Source organism: Ailuropoda melanoleuca, chromosome 9, assembly GCF_002007445.2.
Source record: "Ailuropoda melanoleuca isolate Jingjing chromosome 9, ASM200744v2, whole genome shotgun sequence".
NCBI lineage: Eukaryota > Metazoa > Chordata > Mammalia > Carnivora > Ursidae > Ailuropoda > Ailuropoda melanoleuca.
Window position 1 is genome coordinate 40,092,683 of NC_048226.1, and position 24,521 is coordinate 40,117,203.

Consider the following 24,521-nt stretch of genomic DNA (forward strand, 5'->3'; position numbering starts at 1 on the left):
TTCAAATCTAATCCACTCTCAAATGATATAGAGGCCTCAGAGTCTTAAAGGCTGTTCTAAAAGAGGGATGAAAAAAGGCAGCACTTTCAGAGAGGGTATCCTCATTTTAAACCTGGGGTTTAAACAAACCCCTAGGTTTGTTTAAAAGAAGGTCATTATCCCTTTTATACAGAACTTACAAGTTGTGCTATTGTTGCAAAAGGAGGTAAACCAGAGTCTCCAAATACATAAATAAACTAAACATCATAGGAATCATAACTAGCCACATAGAATTTTGGGATTGAAAGGAATCTGAAAAATCACAATAGCTGCCCTTTACAGATAAGGATGAGGCCCTAGGATCCAGAACCAATAAAATGCATGGTTTAGACTAGAATTCAGCTCTTCTGAACAACAAATTATAAAATCAAAGAATGATATTACTTCTGATTTTGATAATTGTACTGTTTTTATTTTTGACAGTGTTATGGTGCTGTGAATGGTTTTTCTCTCTGCAGCATCCTCCTTGCTAGCTTAATTGCATGATTCATAATCATTCTTCAGCACCTTTGATTTAAATCACAAGTCTCAAAAGTTGCTACATCAACGATTGCTTTGAGAACAAGATGATTGTCTTAAGCTTTGTACAAACATGTTCTAACAGTGCTTTGGTTTTGTTGTTTTAAAATGTAGTCCTTTTCTCCCATGTAGGGAACATAAACAGCCAGTGTAAACAAATTGACCTACTAGGCAGTTTTTTATCACTGTGTATTGGTGAAGTTTTCTTGATCTGGTAGGATAGAATCAGGAAGTGGAACACTGAATACTAGCCCAAGGAAATAGGACTGGGTCACCAAAGAGATACACTGCAATTGCTGCTAACTTCAAAAGCATCACAGAGTGAAACTATTTGAAGATATTGGTGTGTTAGTTGCTGACACTTTCCTGGCTCCTTGCGTGGTTCACTCCCTCACCTCCAAGTGTTTGTTTAGATGTAACTATCTCAGTCAGACCCTCCTAATTAAAATTCCATACAACCCCACTCTTCCTATAATATATATTTATCTCTTTATTTACTTGTTCATTATCTCTTGTCTGCCATTAGAGGGTAAGTTCCATGAGGGCTGTGGTGCTTGCCAGTTGTGTTCACTGCTGTATCCTTTTTTTTTTTTTTAACCTTTTTCTTTTTTTTTAAGATTTTATTTATTTATTTGACAGAGATAGAGACAGCCAGCGAGAGAGGGAACACAAGCAGGGGGAGTGGGAGAGGAAGAAGCAGGCTCATAGCGGAGGAGCCTGATGTGGGGCTCGGATCCCATAACGCCGGGATCACGCCCTGAGCCGAAGGCAGACGCTTAACCGCTGTGCCACCCAGGCGCCCCTCACTGCTGTATCCTAAGTGCCTGGAAACAATGCCTGGTACCAGAAGGTGTCAGATTTGTGCATCTGATGCAGATCTTTCCAGCTAGGGCTAGTAATTACTTAGACCAATTCACTGTCATTTTGCCCTGCTGTCCCCTCCCCCCATTTCTTGTTATTTATTCTGGTTACCCAGGAATAAAAGCTTGAGGCAATGTTAATGCCTCCTTCTGCCTTGCACTCCCATGCAAATAGCTATTACTTATTTCTCCTGTCAGTTTTTTGCAAACCTGCCATTCTTATTGTTGCCAAACCCCTATTTCTTTAAGCCCTCCTCCATTTCATTCCATTCTCTACACCTACAACCTTTCAAATTCCCTTTTCGAATGCCTTTACATCCTCATCTGCAGAATGAAATCCAGAGTGCGAAGCCTGGCATTCAGTTCTCTACATGATTTCAAAAGCACTTTCCCAGCATCTGCCTCCTATATGTAAGAAAACTGATTTCCAATTTATGCTTGCAAATATGAAAATAAAATAAGGCTTTAATAATAATGCCATGTAAACGCTAAAGGTGAGTGTTGCTTCTTGACAGTTTCTCTTTCTGTTTTTATCAAATGGAGTGGATCTTTTCTGTAAGTGGGCAGGAATTCAGACAAATTAAACTGATGGCTATTCTCTGTACCGAGGACTTTTGCTGCCCTTTTGTTTTGAGTGCCCAGCCTTCAGATCCTCCCTCACATGTCACCACCAGCCCAAATACCTAGATAAGTTGGTAGTGGTTTGTTTTTTTTTTTTCTTCCTCTGAATTCTAGAAACTTTTCATACTTTTCTTAGAGAATTTATCACAGTCTGTTTTGAATTGTAATTCTTCAGGCATTTATCTTTTCTTTTCGCTACACATTAGCTCCTGGAGGACAAGAATCACGCACATAAAAATTCCAGTTACCTTTTTAAGGAAAAATAAGACACCCACTTCTTTGTTTTTTAAGTAAAAGTGAATTTAAAGTTCTGTTTTATGGGTCTTTAAGTCGTTAAATATCGACCTTCAACAATCATTTCTACAATATGGACAATTAAGGAAGAAGGCAGGGGGAAATTTAGTACTACATGAAAAGATCCAAATGAAGAGATTGAGATCTGGATTCATAGAAGGGAAGAGGTGTAGGGAGAGCAACATACCCAACACCCACATAACTGGATACACAGAAGCTTAAAAAGATACACAGATTCCCTCAGGAAACCATTAGGGCAAGACAGATTTTATGGAGCAACACCTGCAGCTTTGGTTTTTGTGGGGAATTATTCCTAGCTTTATTTTGTTTTTGCATTTCTATGCACAAATAATACTGTCAGTCTGCTTTGTTTTCTGAGCTGGGTAAGACTGAACTTTCTCTTCCTCTTTCCGGTCTGCAGAATGTAGTTTAAGGGCATTCTAAGGGCAGTGGGAAGCAATGGAAAGAGTTTAAGCAATGGGGTGAATTTATCAGATTTATAGTGATGAAGAAAAAAGAAGATATATGCCAGAAGCTTTTAGTTCTTCAGAGAAAAGAGATAGAAGATACTTGAATTTATCTTTTGGGAGAACCTTCCGGTTTTATTGTTTGATCAGCATCTGGTTCAGTGTATTTTGTTTCATTTCATTACCAACATGTCCTTGCACATACTCCAGTTGAGTAAATGCTTTTATTTTGCATGTGACTTTTTCTGATAGATTAAAACTTGTCCCTAGAACATCTGTGGACATTTCTGAAATTTGATTTTCTCTCCTGTTGCCTCCCAAACCGTGACTGGGGTTCTCCCATTCTAGGACTTGCATTAGCCTAACTTACTCTCTTCGTTCTTGATTTTGAGAACTTACAGGTGTCGACTAAATTTATTTTACCATTCCTAGGATGAAGCTGCAGTTTCTATTGGTAGGAAAGTGTTGGTAGGGAAAATATGCATAAAACTTCTAATCTTTTAAAATGTTAAAACTTCAAGGTAAAAATCTGCGTATTATTTTTACTAATAAATACCTAATATAAGGTCAGGACTTAAAGCTAATATACTACAATTTATTATTTAAATTGTAGTATGATGTAGTATGATTTAAATATGTAATTGGTTGTAAGTTTTGTCCTTGGGGGAATTTCTTATGTGCTAACCAGTGAAGAAAAAGAATCTTGAAAGCAAATATTTACTTTGGAGTAAAGCTTCCTTTATCATACTCTATAAGCATCTGTGTTTACCCTGAGTTCTCCTTGTTTTCAAAAGCCTTAGTTAAGGTTGCGCATCAGATAGGATCATTCATACAAGTAATAAAAGATGGGGTACAGACTAATTACACATCTCTAGCACATGGTAAACACTGTGTAAGTATCTGTTAAATAAATAAATCTGTATTTTTCAGGATTTTGTTAGGATACTGTAGCATACTAGTATGTTTAATAACGGAATTGATCTAGTGAAGAGGAAGAAATTGATGACTCAGGAGACATTAAGGAATAATGAGCCATTGGTTACTTGGAAGATTTCACACACTTTGGCAAATGGGAATTTTTACATGCCTCTCTCTAGCTGTTAGTTGAAAGAATAAGTGAAATGTGTACCGCTAAGTACATGGCAGTACATAAGTCACAATTTCTACACTCTAGTTAGGGAGGTTCTCAATATACAAGATGTAATCTTAGATGATTATAAATGCTAAATGGAAAAAAGGATGATGACAGAAGATTGGGGAAGGAGCACTGTAGTTAGGTGGTCCTGAAGGCTTGTTGCAGGAAGTGGCATTTGAACAAAGGCCTCAGTGTGAAGAGCTGAAGGGAGAGCATCCTAGGCAGAGGGAACACAGGTATAAGAGATGAGATGGGAGAGTGCTCAGTGTGTATGAGAAGTAGGAAGGGGCTGTTCCCACGGGAATCTAGTGAGTCGGGTGGTGGGAGGCACTCGTGGGTTGCAGCTGGAGAGATAGGAAAAGGTTAGGCCATGCGGGTGCTTGTAGGCTCTTAGCAATAATTCAGAGTTTGGATTTTATTCTAAGGGCAGTGGGAAGCAATGGAAAGAGTTTAAGCATTGGGTGAAATTATCAGATTAATAGTGATGAAGAATATGACCCTGGTTAGTGCAGGAATAATGGATTGTGGGGGTTAGAGTAGAAGGAAAAATAGCAGATTGAAGGTTCTCTAAAGAGACTGTGAAATAGGTGGTGATTGTTGTCTTTGTGGGGGGTTCTTTGGCAGCTGGTTGTTTTGATTTTGTTTTGTTTTGGTTCGTCCTCACTTCTCCCAGTCTTCCCAGCCAGAGAGCCAAGCAAGACTTCTTTGGACCCGCAGTATTTTACCACTGCTAATTGTGTGAAATTCCACGTTCCTTTTTCTCATGCCTCCTATAATCATCCATCCACCCATCATTCTGCCAGTGATCCCAGTCCTCCAGGAATCATCCTTTAGAGTTTTCTGTGTTCCAAGTGTTCTGTGTTCCCATCTTCCTGGAACATATGCTGGGAGTGTGCCTTCCAATGGAAAAGCTTGGGAAGCCAGGAGTAGGGCAGGTGTTCTGGTAATGGGGAACCCAAGACAGTGACGTTAGGAGGCTGAGAAGGATAGAGCAGGGCATTGCAGCTGCAGTGAACATCCCTACCTCTCAGTTCTAGAACCAGCGGAGGGACGTGTTGTCAGTTGGACTCAGTTCAGGACCTTCTTCCTTATCCTGGCAGCTTTGAGTCCACTATTGGAAAGCAAGAAGACTGTCAGCTGTTATTTCTACCTCCTCCCTCAGTCCTTTCCTTAAGTCTCTGTATAAATGGAGCCAGTTTCAGAGAACCAACAGGCTCATGTAACTTTTGTCAAGGTTTTTGGATACTCCTGTCAAATTGTTGGGTGCAGACTATTCTATATTGTTTCCCAATATTGAATATCTTACACATATTTTATTTCTAATTCTTGATCTTACACATATTTTATTTCTAATTCTTGTATCACTTTTTTTTTTTTAATATCGCTTTGCTTTATCAAGAATCAGGGTAAATAAAAGTTACCTCAAATAAGAGATGAGATAAACCTTGGAAAAACTGGGACTGCTTTGTGATTACAGAATGAGAGAAAAATCAAAGAGGGGGTTGGGTGGGAATTAGAGGAAGGATATATTAGGAAGGAAAACAGGAAAAGTTGTAACTGATTCATCCTGTGATATGTGTGGGGAGGAGGTTACTATGTATCTTCCATTTTCAGATCCTGTTAGATTTTTAATCTGTTCTGCAATGAATTTAATTTACAGATGTGACAAAGATGTGCTTTGTTTCTATTGGATGTGTTTGGAGCTAGTATTCTGAAAGGCGGAAATAAACAGATAAAGATTATACACTATTACAGCAGACTTTCAGTAAAGTAACTGGTGAGTTTGGAGTAAGAATTTCCTAAGGTGCTTTTAATGTAGTTTAAAATGAAACCCAACTCTCTTGGCCTGTTCTCAGGAATAATTCCTGCCCTCTTCCCTATGCCCATTCCTTTTCATATTCTCTGGGTCAGTTCCCATTTTCCAAACCAGTCCCTAATGCCATGCCCCAGGTCTGAACCGGGATTTTCTTTTGTCTTTTCCTTTGTCAGTTCCCTCTTTTAGGACCCTTGTTTCCAAAAATCCAGCACCCCAGTCCTGTCCCCCTGCTGAAGAAAATTTGTAGCTCTTCCAGGTCTGCTTCCTGCCTTTGGGAACAGGATTACTCTTAATTTCCCTTTATGCCTTGGTGTAAATCACTGAACCCCTCTCTGCCATAGTAGTTGAGAGTGGATACTGATATTTACTAATGTATCTGTCTTGTAATTTTGGGTAAGGTCTGGTCCGCTAGTCAGTACTAAACAGTGTCCATGATGTGTGAAAGAAATGGAGTTAAGAACTTCTCTGCTTAAATTTTAGAGGTAAAAAGCTGGAGAATCTTTGGATTTTCTTACAAAACATTTTTTGGCTGTCTAAAACAAAGATGGACAGGATCCAGGACAGTAATTGCATGTAATGGACAAAAAGATAGGCACAATGATGACGGGGGAAAATCCTTTAAAAAAAGCTTTAACTGATGTTAACTATACTGGAATTGAAATAAAAAGCTTAATTTAAAAAAAGCCTTAATCAATGCCTATCTATTTTAAGCAGTATTTGTCAACAAAATTTTAACATAACGTGAATTTGGACAGTTTTCTGTCATGGTATTTCATCCATATTTTTACACCCCTGCTATAAAAAAAAATCTATTAATTTTTTTAAACTTTCCCCTCCTTTTTAAAAAACCGTATCCTGTGATAGCATCCTTTCTTGTGTCTTCCTTATTTCATAATTTAGCCCTTGATTGTCCTTGTGATGAGGCCAATACTCAGGGCCTATTCTATACCACACTCTTGATAACATGTTGACATATGATGTTTTATGAAGCTGGGCCACTCCTTATGCATTGCTTCACAGACCTGACCCCTCCTGGTGGCAGAATCAGAAAGCTGCTCTTCCTGTGCATGGCTTCCTTTCTATAACCTGATAGCTAATGGACACTTGGTGTTCTCCCCTCTTCAACCTGTATCTCCAAAGGTGATTTAGAAGAAGGGGATGCATGTGGCAGTACTATAAGGAATCGAGAGACAGTGTGTGCACACCAGGCTCTCAGGTCAAAGCTGTGATCACCATACAGTGCTCCCACCCGAAGCTGTATGAGGATGTGGACCTTGTAGCCTAGGTTTATTCATCTGTAAAATGTAGATAAAGATATCTGATGAGTCTCTATGAGGAACAAGTGATGTGTTAGATGTAAGGCATGCTTCGAATAGTGCCTAGCATTAGTACTCAGTAAATATGAGTTTCTTAACCTCAACAGTATTGACATCTTGGGCTAGATAACTTTCTGTTGTAGGGGCTGGCCTGTGCATTGTAGGATGTTTAATATCATCCTTGACATGTAGCTGCTTGACAACCCCCCAAGTTGTGACAACCAGAAATATCCCCAGACATTGCCCACTGTCCCCCTGATGAGAACCACTATACATAAATACAATATTAACTAGCTCTTAGTCTACCTTTGCAAATCACTGTCCCTCCTAAAGTCTGGCTGGTCCCTGAAAGTTCTGATCTCATCTGACCCACTTCTTTTTGTCATGTTGGACTTGGCTGAGTTGATTCACTGGATGAATATCAAGGTTAGTTCTTCCATTCTGGGTTAGTATCTGGACTTAGTCTCATTAGAGCCACATGACCCACCCCCAGGCAAGCCAGCTGCCCCTGGGAACCAATCTACAAGACTATATTGTGACTCTCCAGCAGAGTGAAGGCAGATTCTTTTCCCATTCTTCTTCTTCTTTTTTTTTTTTAAAGATTTTTTTTAAGTAATCTCTACACCCAATGTGAGACTTGAACGCAAGACCCCGTGATCAAGAGTCGTATGCTCCACTGACTGAGCCAGCCAGGTGCTCCCCTACCCCGTTCTTCTTTTGAAAAGCCTAACATACCTATGAACCTCCCCCAAAATGCCAAGTTTTATTCCCACATGAACAACATAGCTTTTTTTCTATTCGTTTTTAGTTGTGGGGTTCTTTTATCAGTCCTCTTCTCTCTGTTTTATTTCCCTGCCTGGCCATAAGATGATTTTGCAGAATTTTAATAGCTTCAGTTTCACAAAATAAACATTAAATGTATAGTAATAGCAGGATTGCTTTTTCATAGTTTCACTCCTGACCACTTAAGAATAAATTTATGAGCCTTCATTGATTTCCAGAGGACTCTTTAGAGCATATATATGTTGTAGAGGCAGTGTGGTATAAGGGGTACAAGTTCTGAAGTCAGACCACCTGGGTTCAAATCCTGATGCCACCACCTGGGGCAGATTACTTCTCCTTTTATGCTTCAGTTTCTCCTTGGTTTTCCTGTCAGTAAAGCTTTGGCGAGAAGCCACAGTCTGCCTTATAATAAGCTTAGCCACTAAATCTTAAATATTGTTAGGTTACTGGATTGATTTAGCTTGAAGGTAAGAAGACCTTATTTAAAGTGAGACAGTGTGGTATAGCAAACAAGTACATAAAGATTTTGGAGGTATTCAAATTTGGACTTAAATACTAGCCCATTAATTGGATAGTAATTTGGGCAAATGATTTCTTCCTTTCTTCAATTTATTATTATTATTATTGGGAGGGGAGCAAGTAATTTAATCTCATTGTTTTTCTCCACAGCAGCATCCTCATTTCCAACATATGATTTTAGCTCCCTTTTTCCAGAGAAAATTCAAGCAGACAGGTGTGCTTTCAAAGTTCTGCTCCCATATCTGCCTGGCTTTATTTTTAGTTAGGCTGAGAATATATGACAGTCTTCATCTGTGACCCCTCTCTGTGCTCTCGTGGTGTACCATGCATACATGTAACATCACACTTAGTGAACTCTTGAAATTTTTATATTGCATATCATTCTTCCCCATGAGATAAGTTCTTTGCAGATAGGATTTTCCCTTATCTTTGTCTTTCTATTGCTTAATGCATAATGAATGCTTAATAAGTATTTGTTGAACTAAGGAATAAAAAGTAATTTGAAACAGATGGCTGTGTATTAGATCCGATTTATTGACTACTTATACAGAGCTAGGTCTTTTACTTATCTCAAATGCTTAAAACAACTATATGAAATAGGTGTTGCCAGCCTCATTTTCCAGATTAGGAAACTAGGGCTCAGATCATTTAATCTTGTCCAAGGACTGAGGTGGAGAATTGTAGCATTTTGTCCCCGTAAGAGTTATAGTCACAGGACACAAGATCGCCTCTCAGGAGTTGTTTTTTTTTTTTACAGTAGCTACCAAACTGCAGCCTGCTCAGGAGGGAACAAGATGAGCAAATACATGTCCTGATCCCCTTTTTCCCAGCCCACATCATGCCAGAGGGATGAAATCAACCAGCAGCTAGAGGGCAAGGGAGCCTATAGGGTGCAGACTGTAGAGGTCAGCATCCCAGGGCATGGAGCAGGTTGGAGATGGATCTGAAAAGACATAGAGGATATCCAGCAGAGTCTTCCCCTTCCTGTCCCTTAGTACTCCCACTTGTGCTTTGGGCATAATACTTATGTTCCTAACTCAGGGGAAACACAGTCAGTCACTGACAGTCACTATTCAGTGCATTCATACTCTCACCCGGAACCACTGCCAGTGTTCACAGAAGGGAACAGAGAAGAAAACTAAAATAAAACAAAACTGCTATAGTCTTGGCATCTGTAGCTAGTCTTTTGCCTCAGGTTGATAACTGGTACCTGTTTTATGTTCCCCTACTCTCTTCCAACACCTTAGCTTGTCAAAGTTGTTTACTGGTGGAGGACCCCAAACCTTCATTCCCACAGTATCCAAGTCTGTAGTAGTCCCATCTTCATTGAGTTGCCAGTTCCCCATTGACCAGTACTGTTAGACGTGCCCCACTGAATCTCCTCAATTCAGACATAATTCTCCTCCCCACACTGTATAATGACATCCAAGTTTCCTCCTGGAAATCCAGATCAGTCACTTCACTGGGACAGTGACCACTCTCTTACTAGGTTGGATGGCCTCATAAACCACACATGGCTAGGGGATAGGCTTAGCTTTCAGTTTGGCAGGACTAGACTGCTTCTCGGTGAAAGCATTCCTCCACCAAACCTGAGGTTGTCTTTAGAAGGAAAGGGGTATAGTGTCATATCAAATCACAGGTTCTGGAATGAGACATCACTACAAGTTCTTTTTTTTTTTTTTTAAGATTTTATTTATTTATTTGACAGAGACCGAAAGCGCACAAACAGGGGGAGCAGCAGAGGGAGAGGGAGAAGCAGGCTGTCCGCTGAGCAGGGTGCCCCATGTGGGGCTCAAACCCAGAACCCTGAGATCACAACCCGAGCCAAAGGCAGACGCTTAACAGACTGAGCCACTCAGGCATCCCACATCACTCCAAGTTCTGATTCCACCAACTACTTGCTTCAGTGACTTCAAGCAGTTACTTAGCCTGATTCGGTGTCTGTTTGCTCAGATGTAAAAGGAGAGTGACAGCAGTATCTCCTAGGGTTACTGTGATGATTAAATATAAGCCCAGTGCCTGGCACACAGTAATAATAATTATCACTTGTTATTGGTATTAAAATACATTATAAAGTTTAAAGTGTAAGTTTGCAAAACAATATGTTCCATCATTTTAACACAGAAGCGCACACATACTTATAATACAGACATATTCTCACACCTATATATGTTTATAGATATATAGAAAAGAATGAAATACATGCAAAAAATATTGACTGTACATGTCTGTTGTGTTCTAAGATGATGGATATTTTTCTATGTGCTTTTCTATATGCCTTTAATTTTTATGATTATTTTTATGATCAAATGGCAAAAGTTACTCAATTTTATGAATAAATTGAATGTGACTCAAGAAGGTAGTTGAGCCAAATTTTATCACATAAAAACATAGTTTTTAGCCCAGGGTTAGTCAGTCCTTGTTGATGAAATCAGGGAGAATACCACTGTTAGCCAGTTCAGTCTTTTTGACAACTGAGGGTACATTGAGTCAAGGACCATTGCAGTTCTGATACTAGGTTTATATTGTTGATAATGGGTCTCCATGTCAACAAAATGAAGTGTACCCTCAGGGAGCCATACAAACACAGACATTGACTGAAGATTGAACATGAGTACTTCAGAAACTGAGTGACACTGATATGACAAGTATTTGATTATTCAGGAACCTTCCATGTTTAAGCATCAAAAGCAAGCAAAAGGGGGCCTGGGTGGCTCAGATGGTTGAGCCTTCGCTTCAGGTCATGATCTCCAAGTCCTGGGATCGAGCACCATGTCTGGCTCCTGGCTTAGCGGGGAGTCTGCTTCTCCCTGTCCTTCTCCCTCTGCCTCTCCCCCTGCTTGTGTTCTCTTTCTCTCTCTCTCAAGTGAATAAATAAAAGCTAAAAAAAAAAAAAAAAAAAAACAAGCAAAGAAGTGTAAGCAATGATTCATAGCACCAAAATGAGTGAATTGCTTCCGAAGGAGTGATTTCATTTTCTCAGCTATTTCTGCACTTCTTCAGAATTTCTAATCCCATGAAGTTCAGGCCAGGTCACAGTGGAAAGTAAGTCCAGCTTCTCTCTGAGGTCTAATAGATTGATTCTCTCAGGATGCTCATGAATTTCCGGAAGTCTTAGATCTGAGTTTGGTAAATACCTTTAACAACTTTCTGCTACTCAGTCGTCTAATCAGTTAAAATAATGTTAACTTTCACAGCCAACTTCCACTCCTTCCAAGTAACCCATAGATTGTCAAAGGAATTAGAACAAAGAAAAACTGCCTTGTCTACTTTGTCATGGGTCCATTGAGCAAGCAGTGGGTGATTAGGAAAAAGGCTGACTGACATCCGTAGGACCAGTCATCTTGATTGGTCACCTGATTACCAACAGGTCCATTGAGCAAGCAACGGGTGATTGGGAAAAAGGCTGACTGACATCCGTAGGACCAGTCATCTTGATTGGTCACCTGATTACTGACAGCCTCTCTACAGTGGGCTTTTATGTAGGACACAGATATTTTTTACATTCTGTGCTGTATTGAAAAGTTCATCCACATACATCTGCAAACCTCTCCTCCTTTTTAAACTTTTTTTTTAAAAGATTTTATTTATTTATTCGACAGAGATAGAGACAGCCAGCGAGAGAGGGAACCACAAGCAGGGGGGAGTGGGAGAGGAAGAAGCAGGCTCATAGCAGAGGAGCCTTATGTGGGGCTCGATCCCAGAACTCCGGGATCATGCCTTGAGCCGAAGGCAGACGCTTAACGACTGAGCCACCGAGGCGCCCCACTCTCCACTTTAAAAAACTATTCGAATCTTGTTCTTTCCAGCTCTTTTACCAGTGAGCCATCCATTAGCCATTGGCCACGAGTCAGCATGGATATATACCTTGGGCATGCATTTCTCCTGACACCATATACACTGCTCAGAATTGTGCCCTATGGGAGGAGTTCCCTTCACCACTCTGTCAGGACCACCCCTGAATAGAGCTACATTGTCCCATTTCTGGTTGGGGCTAGAGTACCATGCATGTCCATTCATAAATGGGCATGTCTTTTCCCTCCTCTGCTAACTGGTCGTAGGATCTTCTCCACGAGCGTGTGGTAAGAGAGCTCACGAGGAAGATGCTACAAGTACCAGGTATTCCTGAGGTTTACTTGTGCCTTCCAGACCTTTTCAGGCCCAGTCTTGCTTTTAACATACCAGGTGGAATGCTTTTGTACAGTCCAGTTTTACGAATCAGTCAGTCAGATAATACTGTTCATGACAGGCTGTTCTTATTACATAGTCCCTTGGTTTCCCATGGGCAGGTATGTAATCTTTGCCTGAGCTCAGTAGCAAGCCAGGAACCAAATGGACAAAACTTACTGACAGTACCCTAAGGAGTCTATAACTCTTATTCTTCTCCTGATGCTTGTCAGAGGCTCCTTACCCCATCCCCATCTGCCGTGTCATTTGTAGTACTAGTGGGTGTGCTAAGGCATAGCCCCAAGAGTTAGGGAAGCTTTTATTGCTGAAGAACCTTCTCTTGAATCAGGCCCCAGTAAAAACCGGCAGCCTCATGGGTTGCCCAGTATATAAGCCATAGCAGCATATCCAAATATGAAGCTCACAGTTGTGTTATGTCTTTCTTAGTGAACATAGTGCCAAGTGTAGCAATTTTATTTTAGTTGGAATATCCTGCCTCAGACCTCTGGAACCATAGAAACCATCTGTGTGGTACATCCTTAACTTCCATGCGTTTTATCCTTCATCCTCTGGTTTGTACATGTGTCTTACAAACGCATCCTGAGTGCTTGCTACTTCTTGTTCACCTGATCCAGTGAACATAATGCCATCCATGTGATGGACCAGTGTGGTGATCTGTGGGGTATGGAGATAACCGACGTCCTGCCTGCCTGTATCATGGCAGTGCAGAAATAGCCCTCAGGTAAAACATTGAAGGTGCACTGCTTTTTGTGGCACTTGGTGGCAAATTGCATCGTATTGTTCTTACTGATGATGATAGAAAAGAAAGCATCTGCCAGGTCAGTAGTTATCTACCAGATACCAGAGGTTATGCTCATTTTCTCCAGCACTTAGAAGTGCAGCCGTGATTGGCCTCTCCATCTGTTGTTATGTTCCAGGATCTTTCTGGCTTTGGTCCAGGTAAACAGGCAAGTTAAAAGGAGATACAATAGGAATCAACGCCTCTGTATCCTTCAATGTTTTTGATAGTAGTACTGATTTCTTCTCCCGTGGATGTGGTACAGCTTTTGATTTACCTTCATAGTGGGGAAAGGGGAAGAGTTCCAAAGGTTTCTTCATGGCCCTTTCTTCCGTATGACCTTTATGACATAGGACAGGAACCAATGTGAGGACTTGGCCAGTTACTAAGTATATCCATTTGCACAAAAATTTTAGGACTAGGGAAATAGCCACAGGATGGGCCTATGGTCCCATTGTACCCACCATGAGATACCAGGGTTGACTTCATCACTCATCTCTTTTCTGGAATGAGATAGGTGCTGTGACTGGTGGCCATGTTTTGGATCTTCAGGGATTAGTGTCAGTTTAGACCTAGTATCTAGTAACCCTTGGAAGGACTATACATTTCTCTTTCCCCAGTGGGCAGTCACCCTTGTGAATGGCTGCAGGTCTCTCTCAGGGAAGGTCTGGAGAAAGATTGTTGGGATACACTTGCGGCCATGCATAGGATCACAGTAATCTCATATTTAGTCCTCCTTGGTCTAATATCCTTTGAATGTACTCCCATATATGTGCCTCAGACTCCTGCTGGTAAAAATTTCTGAGATTCTGCAGATTTTTCAGTATAAAGGCAGTCTCTTCCCAGAATTGGCTTTGAACTTCTTCCTGGGTTCTTGTAGGAGCTCTCATTAGGGTACAATGAGGGGTGATAGGAATAGGTTGTGAGGAGAATAGGCATCCCCCTAAGTGCTGGGCTCTATACTTATTTGCCTACTATACATGGTACCTTGTATGAAACAACTTACCCTGCTTCCCAGCTCTTTCCCCCTCGTCTATTCCTGATGCCACTTAATGTCATACTTTATTGTCCCTTCCAGAGGGAAGACCTGAGACATGATATTCTCCTCTAGTTCTGCTCCTGTGGACCGTGCACAGTAAGGCACAGACAGACATTCAAGCTTGTACATAACGCAGTACGAGCAGGGCCCACCACCCCCTGAGTCCCACATTCTCAAGGGATCGGTGTGGAAAGTATAGCACTGTAACTTCCACCCTCTTGTCACTTCTGCTATGGATGGAGAATGGGGTGATATGGGTCTGGGGCTCCTAGGCAAGGTTAATCTGCCTCAGAAGAGCTAACGTTCCACCTGCTCTGATTCATTAACAATAGAGTGCTGGGACTGCAGGGCAAGACTTTGGTCAGGTGGCACCCTGGTCTAATGGGCGAGCTGAAGAAGCTAGCTGCTTTTATAGGGCACTCTGAGCTTAGGAAGGGGCCAGTTACATGTCTATGTTTTCTGATAACTAAGTCAACTACTTAGAAATCCTTCTTAACTGCATTTCCAGCATCAAATCCAGCAAAGTGGGTTTTGAATCATCTCAAAGGAAGCACCCTTATAATCAGTTAAAACTTACCATACCTGAATATTCAATGCCTATAGATAGATATTTGAAATCATTACTTCAAATATAATTTATTTACAATTATTGGATCTGTCAGAGTAATTTCCTAAAATTAGTCACCAGGGAAACTGGCAAACTAACTCTTTAAAGGGTATTATTTGGTATCAGTGGAGAGTATGGGCTGCCATGTGTAGCAAAAGTGGCATCAGTTTGACATCTCGAGCCCTTTGTCCTCGGGTGGAATGATAATATTAACATAATTGTATTGTTCTATATGAAGAGTGTAATATCTCTGACCGGGGGCCCAGTGCATAATGCATAAGAACTATCCGCAGTTGTTAAAATGCAGCATAGCACAGTGGTTAAGAGTCAAGACTGGAGCCACACAGCCTGGGTTCACATCCTGGATGGGCAATTTATTTAATGTCTCAGTTGCCTCACATGTAAAACAGGAGTAAATAGTATAGAGGATCCTAATCTGAAGCAAGCTTCACCTCATCTTGATGCAAGAAGTGTGAAAAACACACCTTGTGGGTGCCTGGCCTGCTCAGTCGGAAAAACGTGTGACTCTTAATCTCAGGGCCGTGAGTTTGAGCCCCAATTTAGGTGTAGAGATTACTTAAATAAATAAACTTTAAAAAAAATGGAAAACACGTTTTGAAAAACCCTGCTTGAAATCTAACAAAATAGAGCCTTTTTAGATGGAAGTTGCCCTCAGTCCACCTGAACTGTAGCTCCTAGAATTTCTTAGTAGTCAAGAAAGCAGGTGGAATGCACATGTTTGATTGTGGTTGAGCTGTTGATGGGGCATAAGAGAAACTATATCTCTAACCTGGGCTGTGACTTCTATCAAATGTAACTTCCTGCCAGAATAGGCGTAAAATGGGTCCTGTGAATAATGACAAATCATTGTATTTTTAAGTTATTTTGCTAATCCGTGCTTTTTTGTTTTTTTTTGTTTTTCCCCTGTTGATTAAGGTTGCATGATGGAATTTGAATATTACCTCGAGAGGTTTTATGTTTTGGATTAGCTATAACTGTGTTTGTCCTCTGCTGACCATTTCTTCGGACTCATTTTTTGATGTCCTTTTGAGGCAATAAACTCCAAGGGATTATAACATGGACTACAAGGAAAGCTGCCCAAGTGTAAGCATTCCCAGCTCTGATGAACACAGAGAGAAAAAGAAGAGGTTTACTGTAAGTATGTAATATAAAGCCTATGGAGAAAAAATGAATATAGAGAATATTTCCATTTCTGTTTTTGTTCTTCCTTAACCTGGAATGTCCTCCCCATGTTTCTACATATCCAGATCTATATCCTCCACAGTCTTCCCTTTGTACTCTAGCAAATTACAGTTTCCTTTTCAGATTTTTACCTGTTTACCTATCCCCTGGGAGAAGCTTATGAAACTCTGATAGATAGATCCTCTCACCAGATAATGTGCAGACACAATGATCTACAAACATGCACATATTTTGCATGTGTTGTCAGGAGGTTAATGGACTCCGGAAGTCATGGATCCCATGTTAAGAACCCCTGTCTAGCAATTTCCACAGCATCTTTCTTATGACATTAATCATTTTCTAGCTCAGTGTTTGAAATGTTTAACCCAGTATTTTATCTCTTTTTTACCTGAAAGGCAAAGTCCATTTCTAATTTTATTTTTTTATCACCGTAGTATCTGCTAATAGAACTATAAAGAGTAAACACAATGAATGCTTGCTGAATCATTGTATCAGTGAGAGTAGCCATTTCTCTAATTAGTGTAATGAAACATACTGTATTTAGTTCCAGTAATCCTGTTTGTGTGTATATTCAGAGATCTCCTGCCCTCCTCCCCCAAAACAATATCATTTATCTTGTCTATCACTGATACGCTCTTCCTCGTAAGCCCCCATCTGCTGAGTAGTATGAAGAAATTCATTTAACTCAATTCTGTTTAACACCTAGTTTGAGCTAAAATTTAAGCAGTTCTTTTAAGTTAAAATGCCCAGGCTGTCTTCATTCTACTCTCTTTCTCCTATTTGAATACACACTTCTCCAACTTGACATCATGGTTTATGAGTGGAGAGGTGTCCCCTTTCATGGTATTTGTTGAGTCAGTGACTGACCTCATGGTAGCCTGCTGAAGGTTCTTGCATTCTTGTCAGCCGTCTAGAACCTTGCTGTTCCAGGTGTAGAGTGACTGGTCTGGCAAACAGCCAGCTGTGGTTGACCTGATCTAGCCCTGGACATTTTGTTGGCATCCATTGCTGGCATCTGCAGTCGATCAACTGATTTGTGATCTATTCTTTGTTGGTTTAGCCAGACTGGTGATGACTCACTGCTGACTCAGCTTCCCCTTGGCTCTTGATAGCTGTAGACCCCACTGAGGCTCTGCCATTCCTTTCACTGCTCTTGGCTCAAGCGGTCTACCCCTGCCTCTGACCTGGGGATCACCTTGCTCCTGCCAGGTGCATCCCATGACGACAGACTTTCAACTCAGAGTTCATGTCATATGGGAAAAGTGGGGAGTTAAACTAAACCCTTTGGTCTGACCACTCCAGTCATCCTTTTTCTTTCTTTTTTTTTTTTTTTTAAGATTTTATTTATTTATTTGTCAGAGAGAGAGAGAACAAGCAGGGGGAGTGGCAGGCAGAGGAAGAATCAGGCTCCCCGCTGAGCAAGGAACCTGATGCAGGACTTGATCCTAGGACCTTGGGCTCATGACCTGAGCCAAAGGCAGACGCTTAACTGACTGAGCCACCCAGGCATGGTTTTTTTGTTTTGTTTTAAGATTTTATTTATTTGTCAGAGAGAGAGAGATCCAGTGGGCTGGAGCACCCAATGACACTTTTCTCCCTAAGTCCCAGACAAGGAACTGGAAAAAGCTTCTGTCCTTCTCTCCTCGGTTCTCCCTTTCTTAATAAACGTACCTCCACACTCTGTACCAAAGCCCAGAGGAGAGGCTGCAGTGTGTGTCTGGCCATTTGCCTCTGCTCAGTGTTATAGCAGTAGCTTAAGCATCGTTCATTTATTCCACAATCTTATAAGCAAGTCTTAGAAACATCACATGGATGGTAAATAAGAGGTCGGTACACCTCAGTTAAATAGCGGAGTGTGTGAAAGGTTTTTTTCCTTCCCTCTCCTATCTTTTTTTTTTTTTTAACCCTTGAACATTCTTTCCTTCAAGGGCATAACCTCCTGCCAAGTTTGATGGAGGGTCATATATAGCAAATATAGGCAATGGGTTATCTCAGTGTCCATTTACTTTTCGTGGTAGAGGTAGTTTCATGCCTTCTGTAAAAGGTTCAGGGAAGCCTGTAGCATCACTTTTTTTTTTATTAAAAATTTTATTTATTTATTTGACAGAGAGAGCCAGCCAGCAAGAGAGGGAACACAAGCAGGGGGAGTGGGAGGGGAAGAAGCAGGCTCCTAGCGGAGAAGCCTGATGTGGGGCTCGATCCCAGAACGCTGGGATCACGCCCTGAGCCAAAGGCAGATGCTTAAGGACTGCACCACCCAGGCGCCCCCTGTAGCATCACTCTTACCCACCTGTTCCCAGAGCTGTCCCCTGCGTTCTCGAAGGCCTCCTCCAGATCACTTTGTTCATTTCCTTGCTTCATATTTTCAAATGTTGCTTTTTCTGACCACCCTATGAAAATAGCACCTTCACACCCGACCCTACTCCTTTCACTCTCTGTCCTGCTTACCCTATTTAATTTTTTGGGAGGGGGGTGGCGAGAGGAAGAGGGAGAGAGAAAATCTTAATCAGGCTCCACACCCAGTGCAGAGCCCAACACGGGGCTCAGTCTCACAACCCTGAGATCATGACCTGAGCCGAAATCAAGAGTCAGATGCTTAACCAACTGAGCCACCCAGGCATACCACCCCCCTTTTTTTAATGTAGGCTCCACACCCAGCATGGAATCCAGTGCAGGGCTTGAACTCACAACCCTGAGATCAAGACCTGAGCTGAGATCAAAAGTCAGATGCTTACCCGACTGAGCCACCCAGGTTCCTCTACCCTATTTAATTTTTTAATAGCAGTTATCACTACCAGACATATTTTGTGTTTATTTATGACTAGACTAGACGAGAATGCAAGATCCTTTGAAATCAAAAGAACTTTCCTCACTGTTGCTTTATCAGTACCCAGAATAGAGATGGATATTTAAGAAGTATTTGTTGAATTGATGTTGAGTGATACTAAGTTCACATGTTAGTTGCTGACCACTTCAGGGCAGTCCTCAAGAACCTCAGTTCTAGTCAACACAGATAGACCCTACCTCAGCCAACACAGACTCTGTCGAGCTTCAGCAGGTCCCAGATGCCTGTGCCATACTTGGGAACAAAAATAGATATTATGTTATTTGCTACTTGATAATATTTTTATACTCTAGTTCTCATGTCTTTTATATAGCTCTATACTGTGAAGCTTGTAACAGAGAAATGCATTGCCTTCTAGGATGTCTTAACTTAAACCAAGTCTAAATTATACTTTCATTTATCCATTCAACAAATTGTCATTGAGTTTCTGTGTCATGGAAGGTGCTGATCTAGGCACTGGGGATATGGTAGGTAGCAAGAATGATACGGCCCTTGCTCTCAAGGAACTTATATCTGGTGGGACAAGACAGGCAATAGGGAAATATTTTTTTTAAAAAATCAAATAATTTTATATTGTAATAAGTATTGTACTGCTTTCTGTGAATTCTTGTGCTGCTTTTGCAAATGAAAGTGGTTTTTTTTTTTTTTAACTTGAAGAGTTTGTTGTTACCTATTGGTGTTTTATGAGAACTTACTTAATAGGCCCTTGTTCAGGGTGCCTAGGTGGCTCAGGTCGTGATCCTCGGGTCTTGGAATGGAGCCCTGAGTCAGGCTTTCTCTTTCTCTCAAATAAATAAATAAAATATTTAATAAAAAAGGCCCTTGTTCATAAGTCATACCACAGACTGGTAACTTCATGGGGCTTTATCTGAAGCAGAGCTATTTCAGCCTGGAGCCTAACTGTGGGTTCTAGTCTTGGCTGTCCTTGGGTAACCATGGGAAGCCACCTTACCACTCTAGGAAGCCAGCATAACTAATTCAAGAAGCTTGCAGTCATCTAAACCTAAGTTTCTGATCTGGTAGCAGTCCTATCTGATCCTGAATGCTCTATGAATTAAATCTGTAATCTAGTCTTGGAAACGGTGTAGCTTCTCTGGCCCCTTGACCAGGTTCTTTATCCTCTACTTCCACATTCTCTCCTTGTGAGCAGTATCATCTTACAAACAAATCTGGTATCTGACATCCAATAGCTTCCTTTAAGACAACTTGATGCCTTCTCGGTTAAGACCAGAAGAGCCATGTCACCCCCCATCACCCCATGTCGCTCATGTAGGGTGCTTGGGTACTCTTTTTCTCTCAGTCTGAGTAATTCATCACTTAACTCAGGTGACTGATACCAAGGACTTTGTTTCACCTTCCATTGAGACCTTATCCTCTCTCTCACAGAGATACATGACTTTGCATTCTGGGAGCCTTCTCACTGTGCCCCCGAATTCATGTTCTAATCACATGCAGTATCAGAGAGGTGCTCTTCTCAGTATTATCTAAATATTAACTGGTGAATGTAGCTTTCAATCTTTTATGAGAAAGGATAGTTTATACAGTTTGTATGCCCATGTTCTAAAATAAACCAGACTGCAGACAACTGTATTATAAGCCCCAAAGTAATTCCTATCTCTATAATTCATTATCCAAGTCATACATAGTGAGCTTTTCCTCAAACACCTGGATTCTTGTTATTTTTCTCTTTAGAAGTGACACACGGGGCGCCTGGGTAGGACAGTTGCTTAAGTGTCCGACTCTTGGTTTCAGCGCAGGTCATGATCTCAGGGTTCTGGGATTGAGCCCTGTGTCTGGCTTCTCACTCAGTGTGGAGTCTGCTTAAGATTCTCCATCTCCTTCTGCCCTTCCCCACCCCCCGTGCCTCTCTTGCTCTAAAAAAATAAATAAATCTTTAAAAAAGAAAAAAAGAAATGGCACAGATCTTTGGGGTCCCAAACCATTCTCTCTCCATTACTATGTTGAATTATACTCTGAGAGTATGGGTTGGGATGAATTATGAGAATTAATTCTGTATTATAATTGTTGATGATTTGATACTGGTTCTGGTACATGAAGGGTAGAAGATTTAAATTTTAGTCTCATAAGTCTGTGAATTTGGGCAAGTTATTAAACTTTTTTGGGCCATCATTTTCTTATACATATACTAAGGATTGTAGTGGTTGTTCTTCATAGGGTTGTTGACTCTGGTTATATGAAGTTATGTATATATGAAAATTATTAAACACCTGTAAGATGGTAGTAGGAAGTCCGAGGATAAATTCCTAGTTTGAGGAGTACTGTGTACAAGATGACTTGGAAGGAGAGGAACTAATAATTGAGTCTTTATAATGGTTAGTGCTGGGGAAGAAGAGTAGAAAATAGCATCAGTTGAATCTATAATGTTGTAATCTTGGGGGGAAAAAGTCTGAAACAAGAATGGTAAAATGTTAGAATTCACATCATCTGAATGAGTTCACTGTGTTATTCTCTTGAAAATTATAGAAATATTTCATAACATTTTAAAAATAAAATATCTCCTAAAAATAAATAAAATATCTCCTTTCAAGAAGACGAAGTGAGTCTTTTAGCCAGTATACTTGTGTATTTTAGAGAATCATGTATAAACATGAATGTCTAATATCAGTTTCATGAGTATAAAAACAGGTTATCCACCTATTAAATAGCTAATGAATTTTTTTTGCAATCAAGTTTTGTTATGCTATTTTTTTATTTCCACAGGTTTATAAAGTTCTGGTCTCAATGGGCAGGAGTGAGTGGTTTGTCTTCAGGAGATATGCAGAGTTTGATAAGCTTTACAATACTGTAAGTAAATGTCAGTCTGCAGGATTTTTATTTAACACAAAACACCTGAGGGTGCCTGGCTTGCCCAAATGGAAGAGCACGGTCTTGATCTTAGGGTTGTGAGTTCAAGCCCCATATTAAGCACAGAGACTACCTAAATAAATAGAACTTAAAAATATATATAATAGAATAAAATACCTAAGAAAACTTGCAAATAAGAGAGTTTTTTTTTTTTTAAGATTTTATTTGTTTATTTGAGATAGAGAACATGCACGAGCAGGGGGAGGGGCAGAGGGAAAAGGAGAAGCAGGCTCCCCACTGAGCAGGGAACCTGATGTGGGACTTGATCCCAGGACCCTGAGACTATCACCTGAGCTGAAGGCAGACGCTTAACCGACTGAGCCACCCAGGCACCCCAAGAGAGATTTCTTTGAGTGATTAAATAATAGTCCTACTCAAATAGACAAGTAGAAAAAGGTAAGAGATTCTTCAGAAGCATCCTACAAAATTCCTACAAAAAAGGGTGGAGAGAGGATTGTTGAGAATTTCCAAGTAAACTCTTGAAGATATTATAAAAGCTAGATGGTGCAGCTTAAAATACATTTAATGTCAGAATATTAGAAATAAATTCTTTCCACTGCCTCTCTAATAGTTGTTAATTGTCATGTTATTTCTGGTTAAATTGCCCAGCAATTAGATTTAGGTCTGAAACTTTGTCATGAGCTTACCTTCCTTCTGTAGTTTCATTTTTAGCTAGAGATAAGTCTTCGGTTCCGGATTTTAAGTAGTCAGCACAACTAAAATGAATATGGACTTTTGTGAGTTCTCACAGTTACTGGCGAGTGGGGGTGATATTTAAGGCATCATTATTTGTTTAAATTAGTAAAACCTAGTTTTTATATATTCAGAATTCAGATACTAAATATTATCTTTAATCCAGTGTTTGCAATTACAAATACTCTCTAAAGTAGGAAGCAAGAGCACCATGGTCATTGTAACACATCAGGCCAGATCTATGCAGAGACCGGTGTTTGTGTATTATTGTCCATTGTTGTGTAGGTATTAGTCATACATACCTAGGAGGCCAAAGACCACCACCTGTGTTGGTCATTATAGATCTCGGATTATTAAGACAGCTCTGGATTCTTTTTTTTTTTTTTTTAAAGATTTTATTTATTTATTTGACAGAGATAGAGACAGCCAGTGAGAGAGGGAACACAAGCAGGGGGAGTGGGAGAGGAAGAAGCAGGCTCACAGCGGAGGAGCCTGATGTGGGGCTCGATCTCATAACACCGGGATCACGCCCTGAGCCGAAGGCAGACGCTCAACCGCTGTGCCACCCAGGCGCTCCAAGACAGCTCTGGATTCTAAGCTTTGCTTCAGTTAAGAAAAAAAGCAATTATGCTTCAAATCCGAAATTTAAATTTTTTCTGCCTTAAGAATAAATAGGAATCTCCTTACATCATTATTTAATAAATGGTAGGTTACCAGGCATCCTTCAGAAAAAAATTGTTTCAGGGGCGCCTGGGTGGCGCAGTCGTTAAGCGTCTGCCTTTGGCTCAGGGTGTGATCCCGGTGTTATGGGATCGAGCCCCACGTCAGGCTCCTCTCCTGGGAGCCTGCTTCTTCCTCTCCCACTCCCCCTGCTGTGTTCCCTCTCTCTCTGTCAAATAAATAAATAAAATATTTTTTAAAAAAAATTCATATTTAAAATAAGGTAATTTTCTTCAATTTTCTTAACTCTGTCTCTTGATTTTAAAAATAGGGTTAAACAGATATGTAAGTCTGTGACTTACATTTGTGAGATACTTTAAATATGGAGGAAGTTAAGCATATCTCAGTTAAGAGGTAAATTACTTCTAAGTGGACCAGAATGAATCCAATGTCTAGCTGTACAACATTCCATTTTTGTTAAGTCATGAAAGTAAGGCTTCTGATTCTTTTTTTTTTTTTTTTTAAGATTTTATTTATTTGAGAGAGAGCACTATCTGGTGAGGGGCGGAGTGAGAAGCAGACTCCCTGCCGAGCAGGGAACCTGACTTGGGGCTCAATCCCAGGACCCTGGGATCATGACCTGAGCCAACGGCAGACACTTAACTGACTGAGCCACCCAGGCACCCCTTCTGATTCATCTCTATTTAGCATTTCACTGTGTCTGTTTTTCCTTCAAATAATATTCAAATGCTTTGCTAGTTAAAATTGAACTTTTAAAATAGTACTTAAGTATTTTAAATGGCATAATTTCCTATGTAAAATTAATATATATCCTAGAAAATCTGGAATATGGGGGAAGAAAATATTTAAACTTAAAAATCACCCCTACTATGTTGCTACTCAGAGATAACTGTAGTACTTTTACTGTGTTTTCTTCTGTTTTTAAATTTTTTATGCTTATGTAACTGAACTTAATATATGTATTTAAATTGCTTAATCGAATGGTATTGAGATAGTCTTTTATTGACTGTAAGTGAAATCACACTTTTGAGAAAAATAATAGCCAAAAAGAATTTGTACATGAGGATATCTTCTGTAATGTTGAATGATCTTTATTTATTTTATTTATTTACTTATTTATTTTTAAGTAGGCTCCACACCCAGTGTGGAGCAGGCAGAAACTCATGACCCCAAGATAAAGACCTGAGCTTGATCAAGAGGGATGCTTAACTGACTGAGCCACCCAGGACCCCTATAATATTGAGTGATTAAAA

At 40.4% G+C, this 24,521-nt stretch overlaps 1 protein-coding gene across 10 annotated transcripts in view; it reads left to right on the forward strand.

Moving 5' to 3' along the window:
* The window catches only part of LOC100475793 (serine/threonine-protein kinase Sgk3), a 166,861-nt gene that overhangs the window by 90,793 nt on the left and 51,547 nt on the right, over positions 1-24,521 (forward strand). For 7 of the 10 annotated variants that reach the window (XM_034668143.1, XM_034668144.1, XM_011221209.3 and 4 more), the window contains exons 2-3: positions 15,918-16,136; positions 21,751-21,834. In XM_034668143.1, the coding sequence (XP_034524034.1) occupies positions 16,059-16,136; positions 21,751-21,834 (162 nt within the window). In that variant the 5' untranslated portion in view covers positions 15,918-16,058. Of the gene's footprint in view, positions 1-5,595; positions 5,713-12,038; positions 14,471-15,917; positions 16,137-21,750; positions 21,835-24,521 lie in introns of those variants that run through there. The other 3 variants (XM_019796552.2, XM_019796551.2, XM_011221205.3) reach the window with 3 other exon arrangements.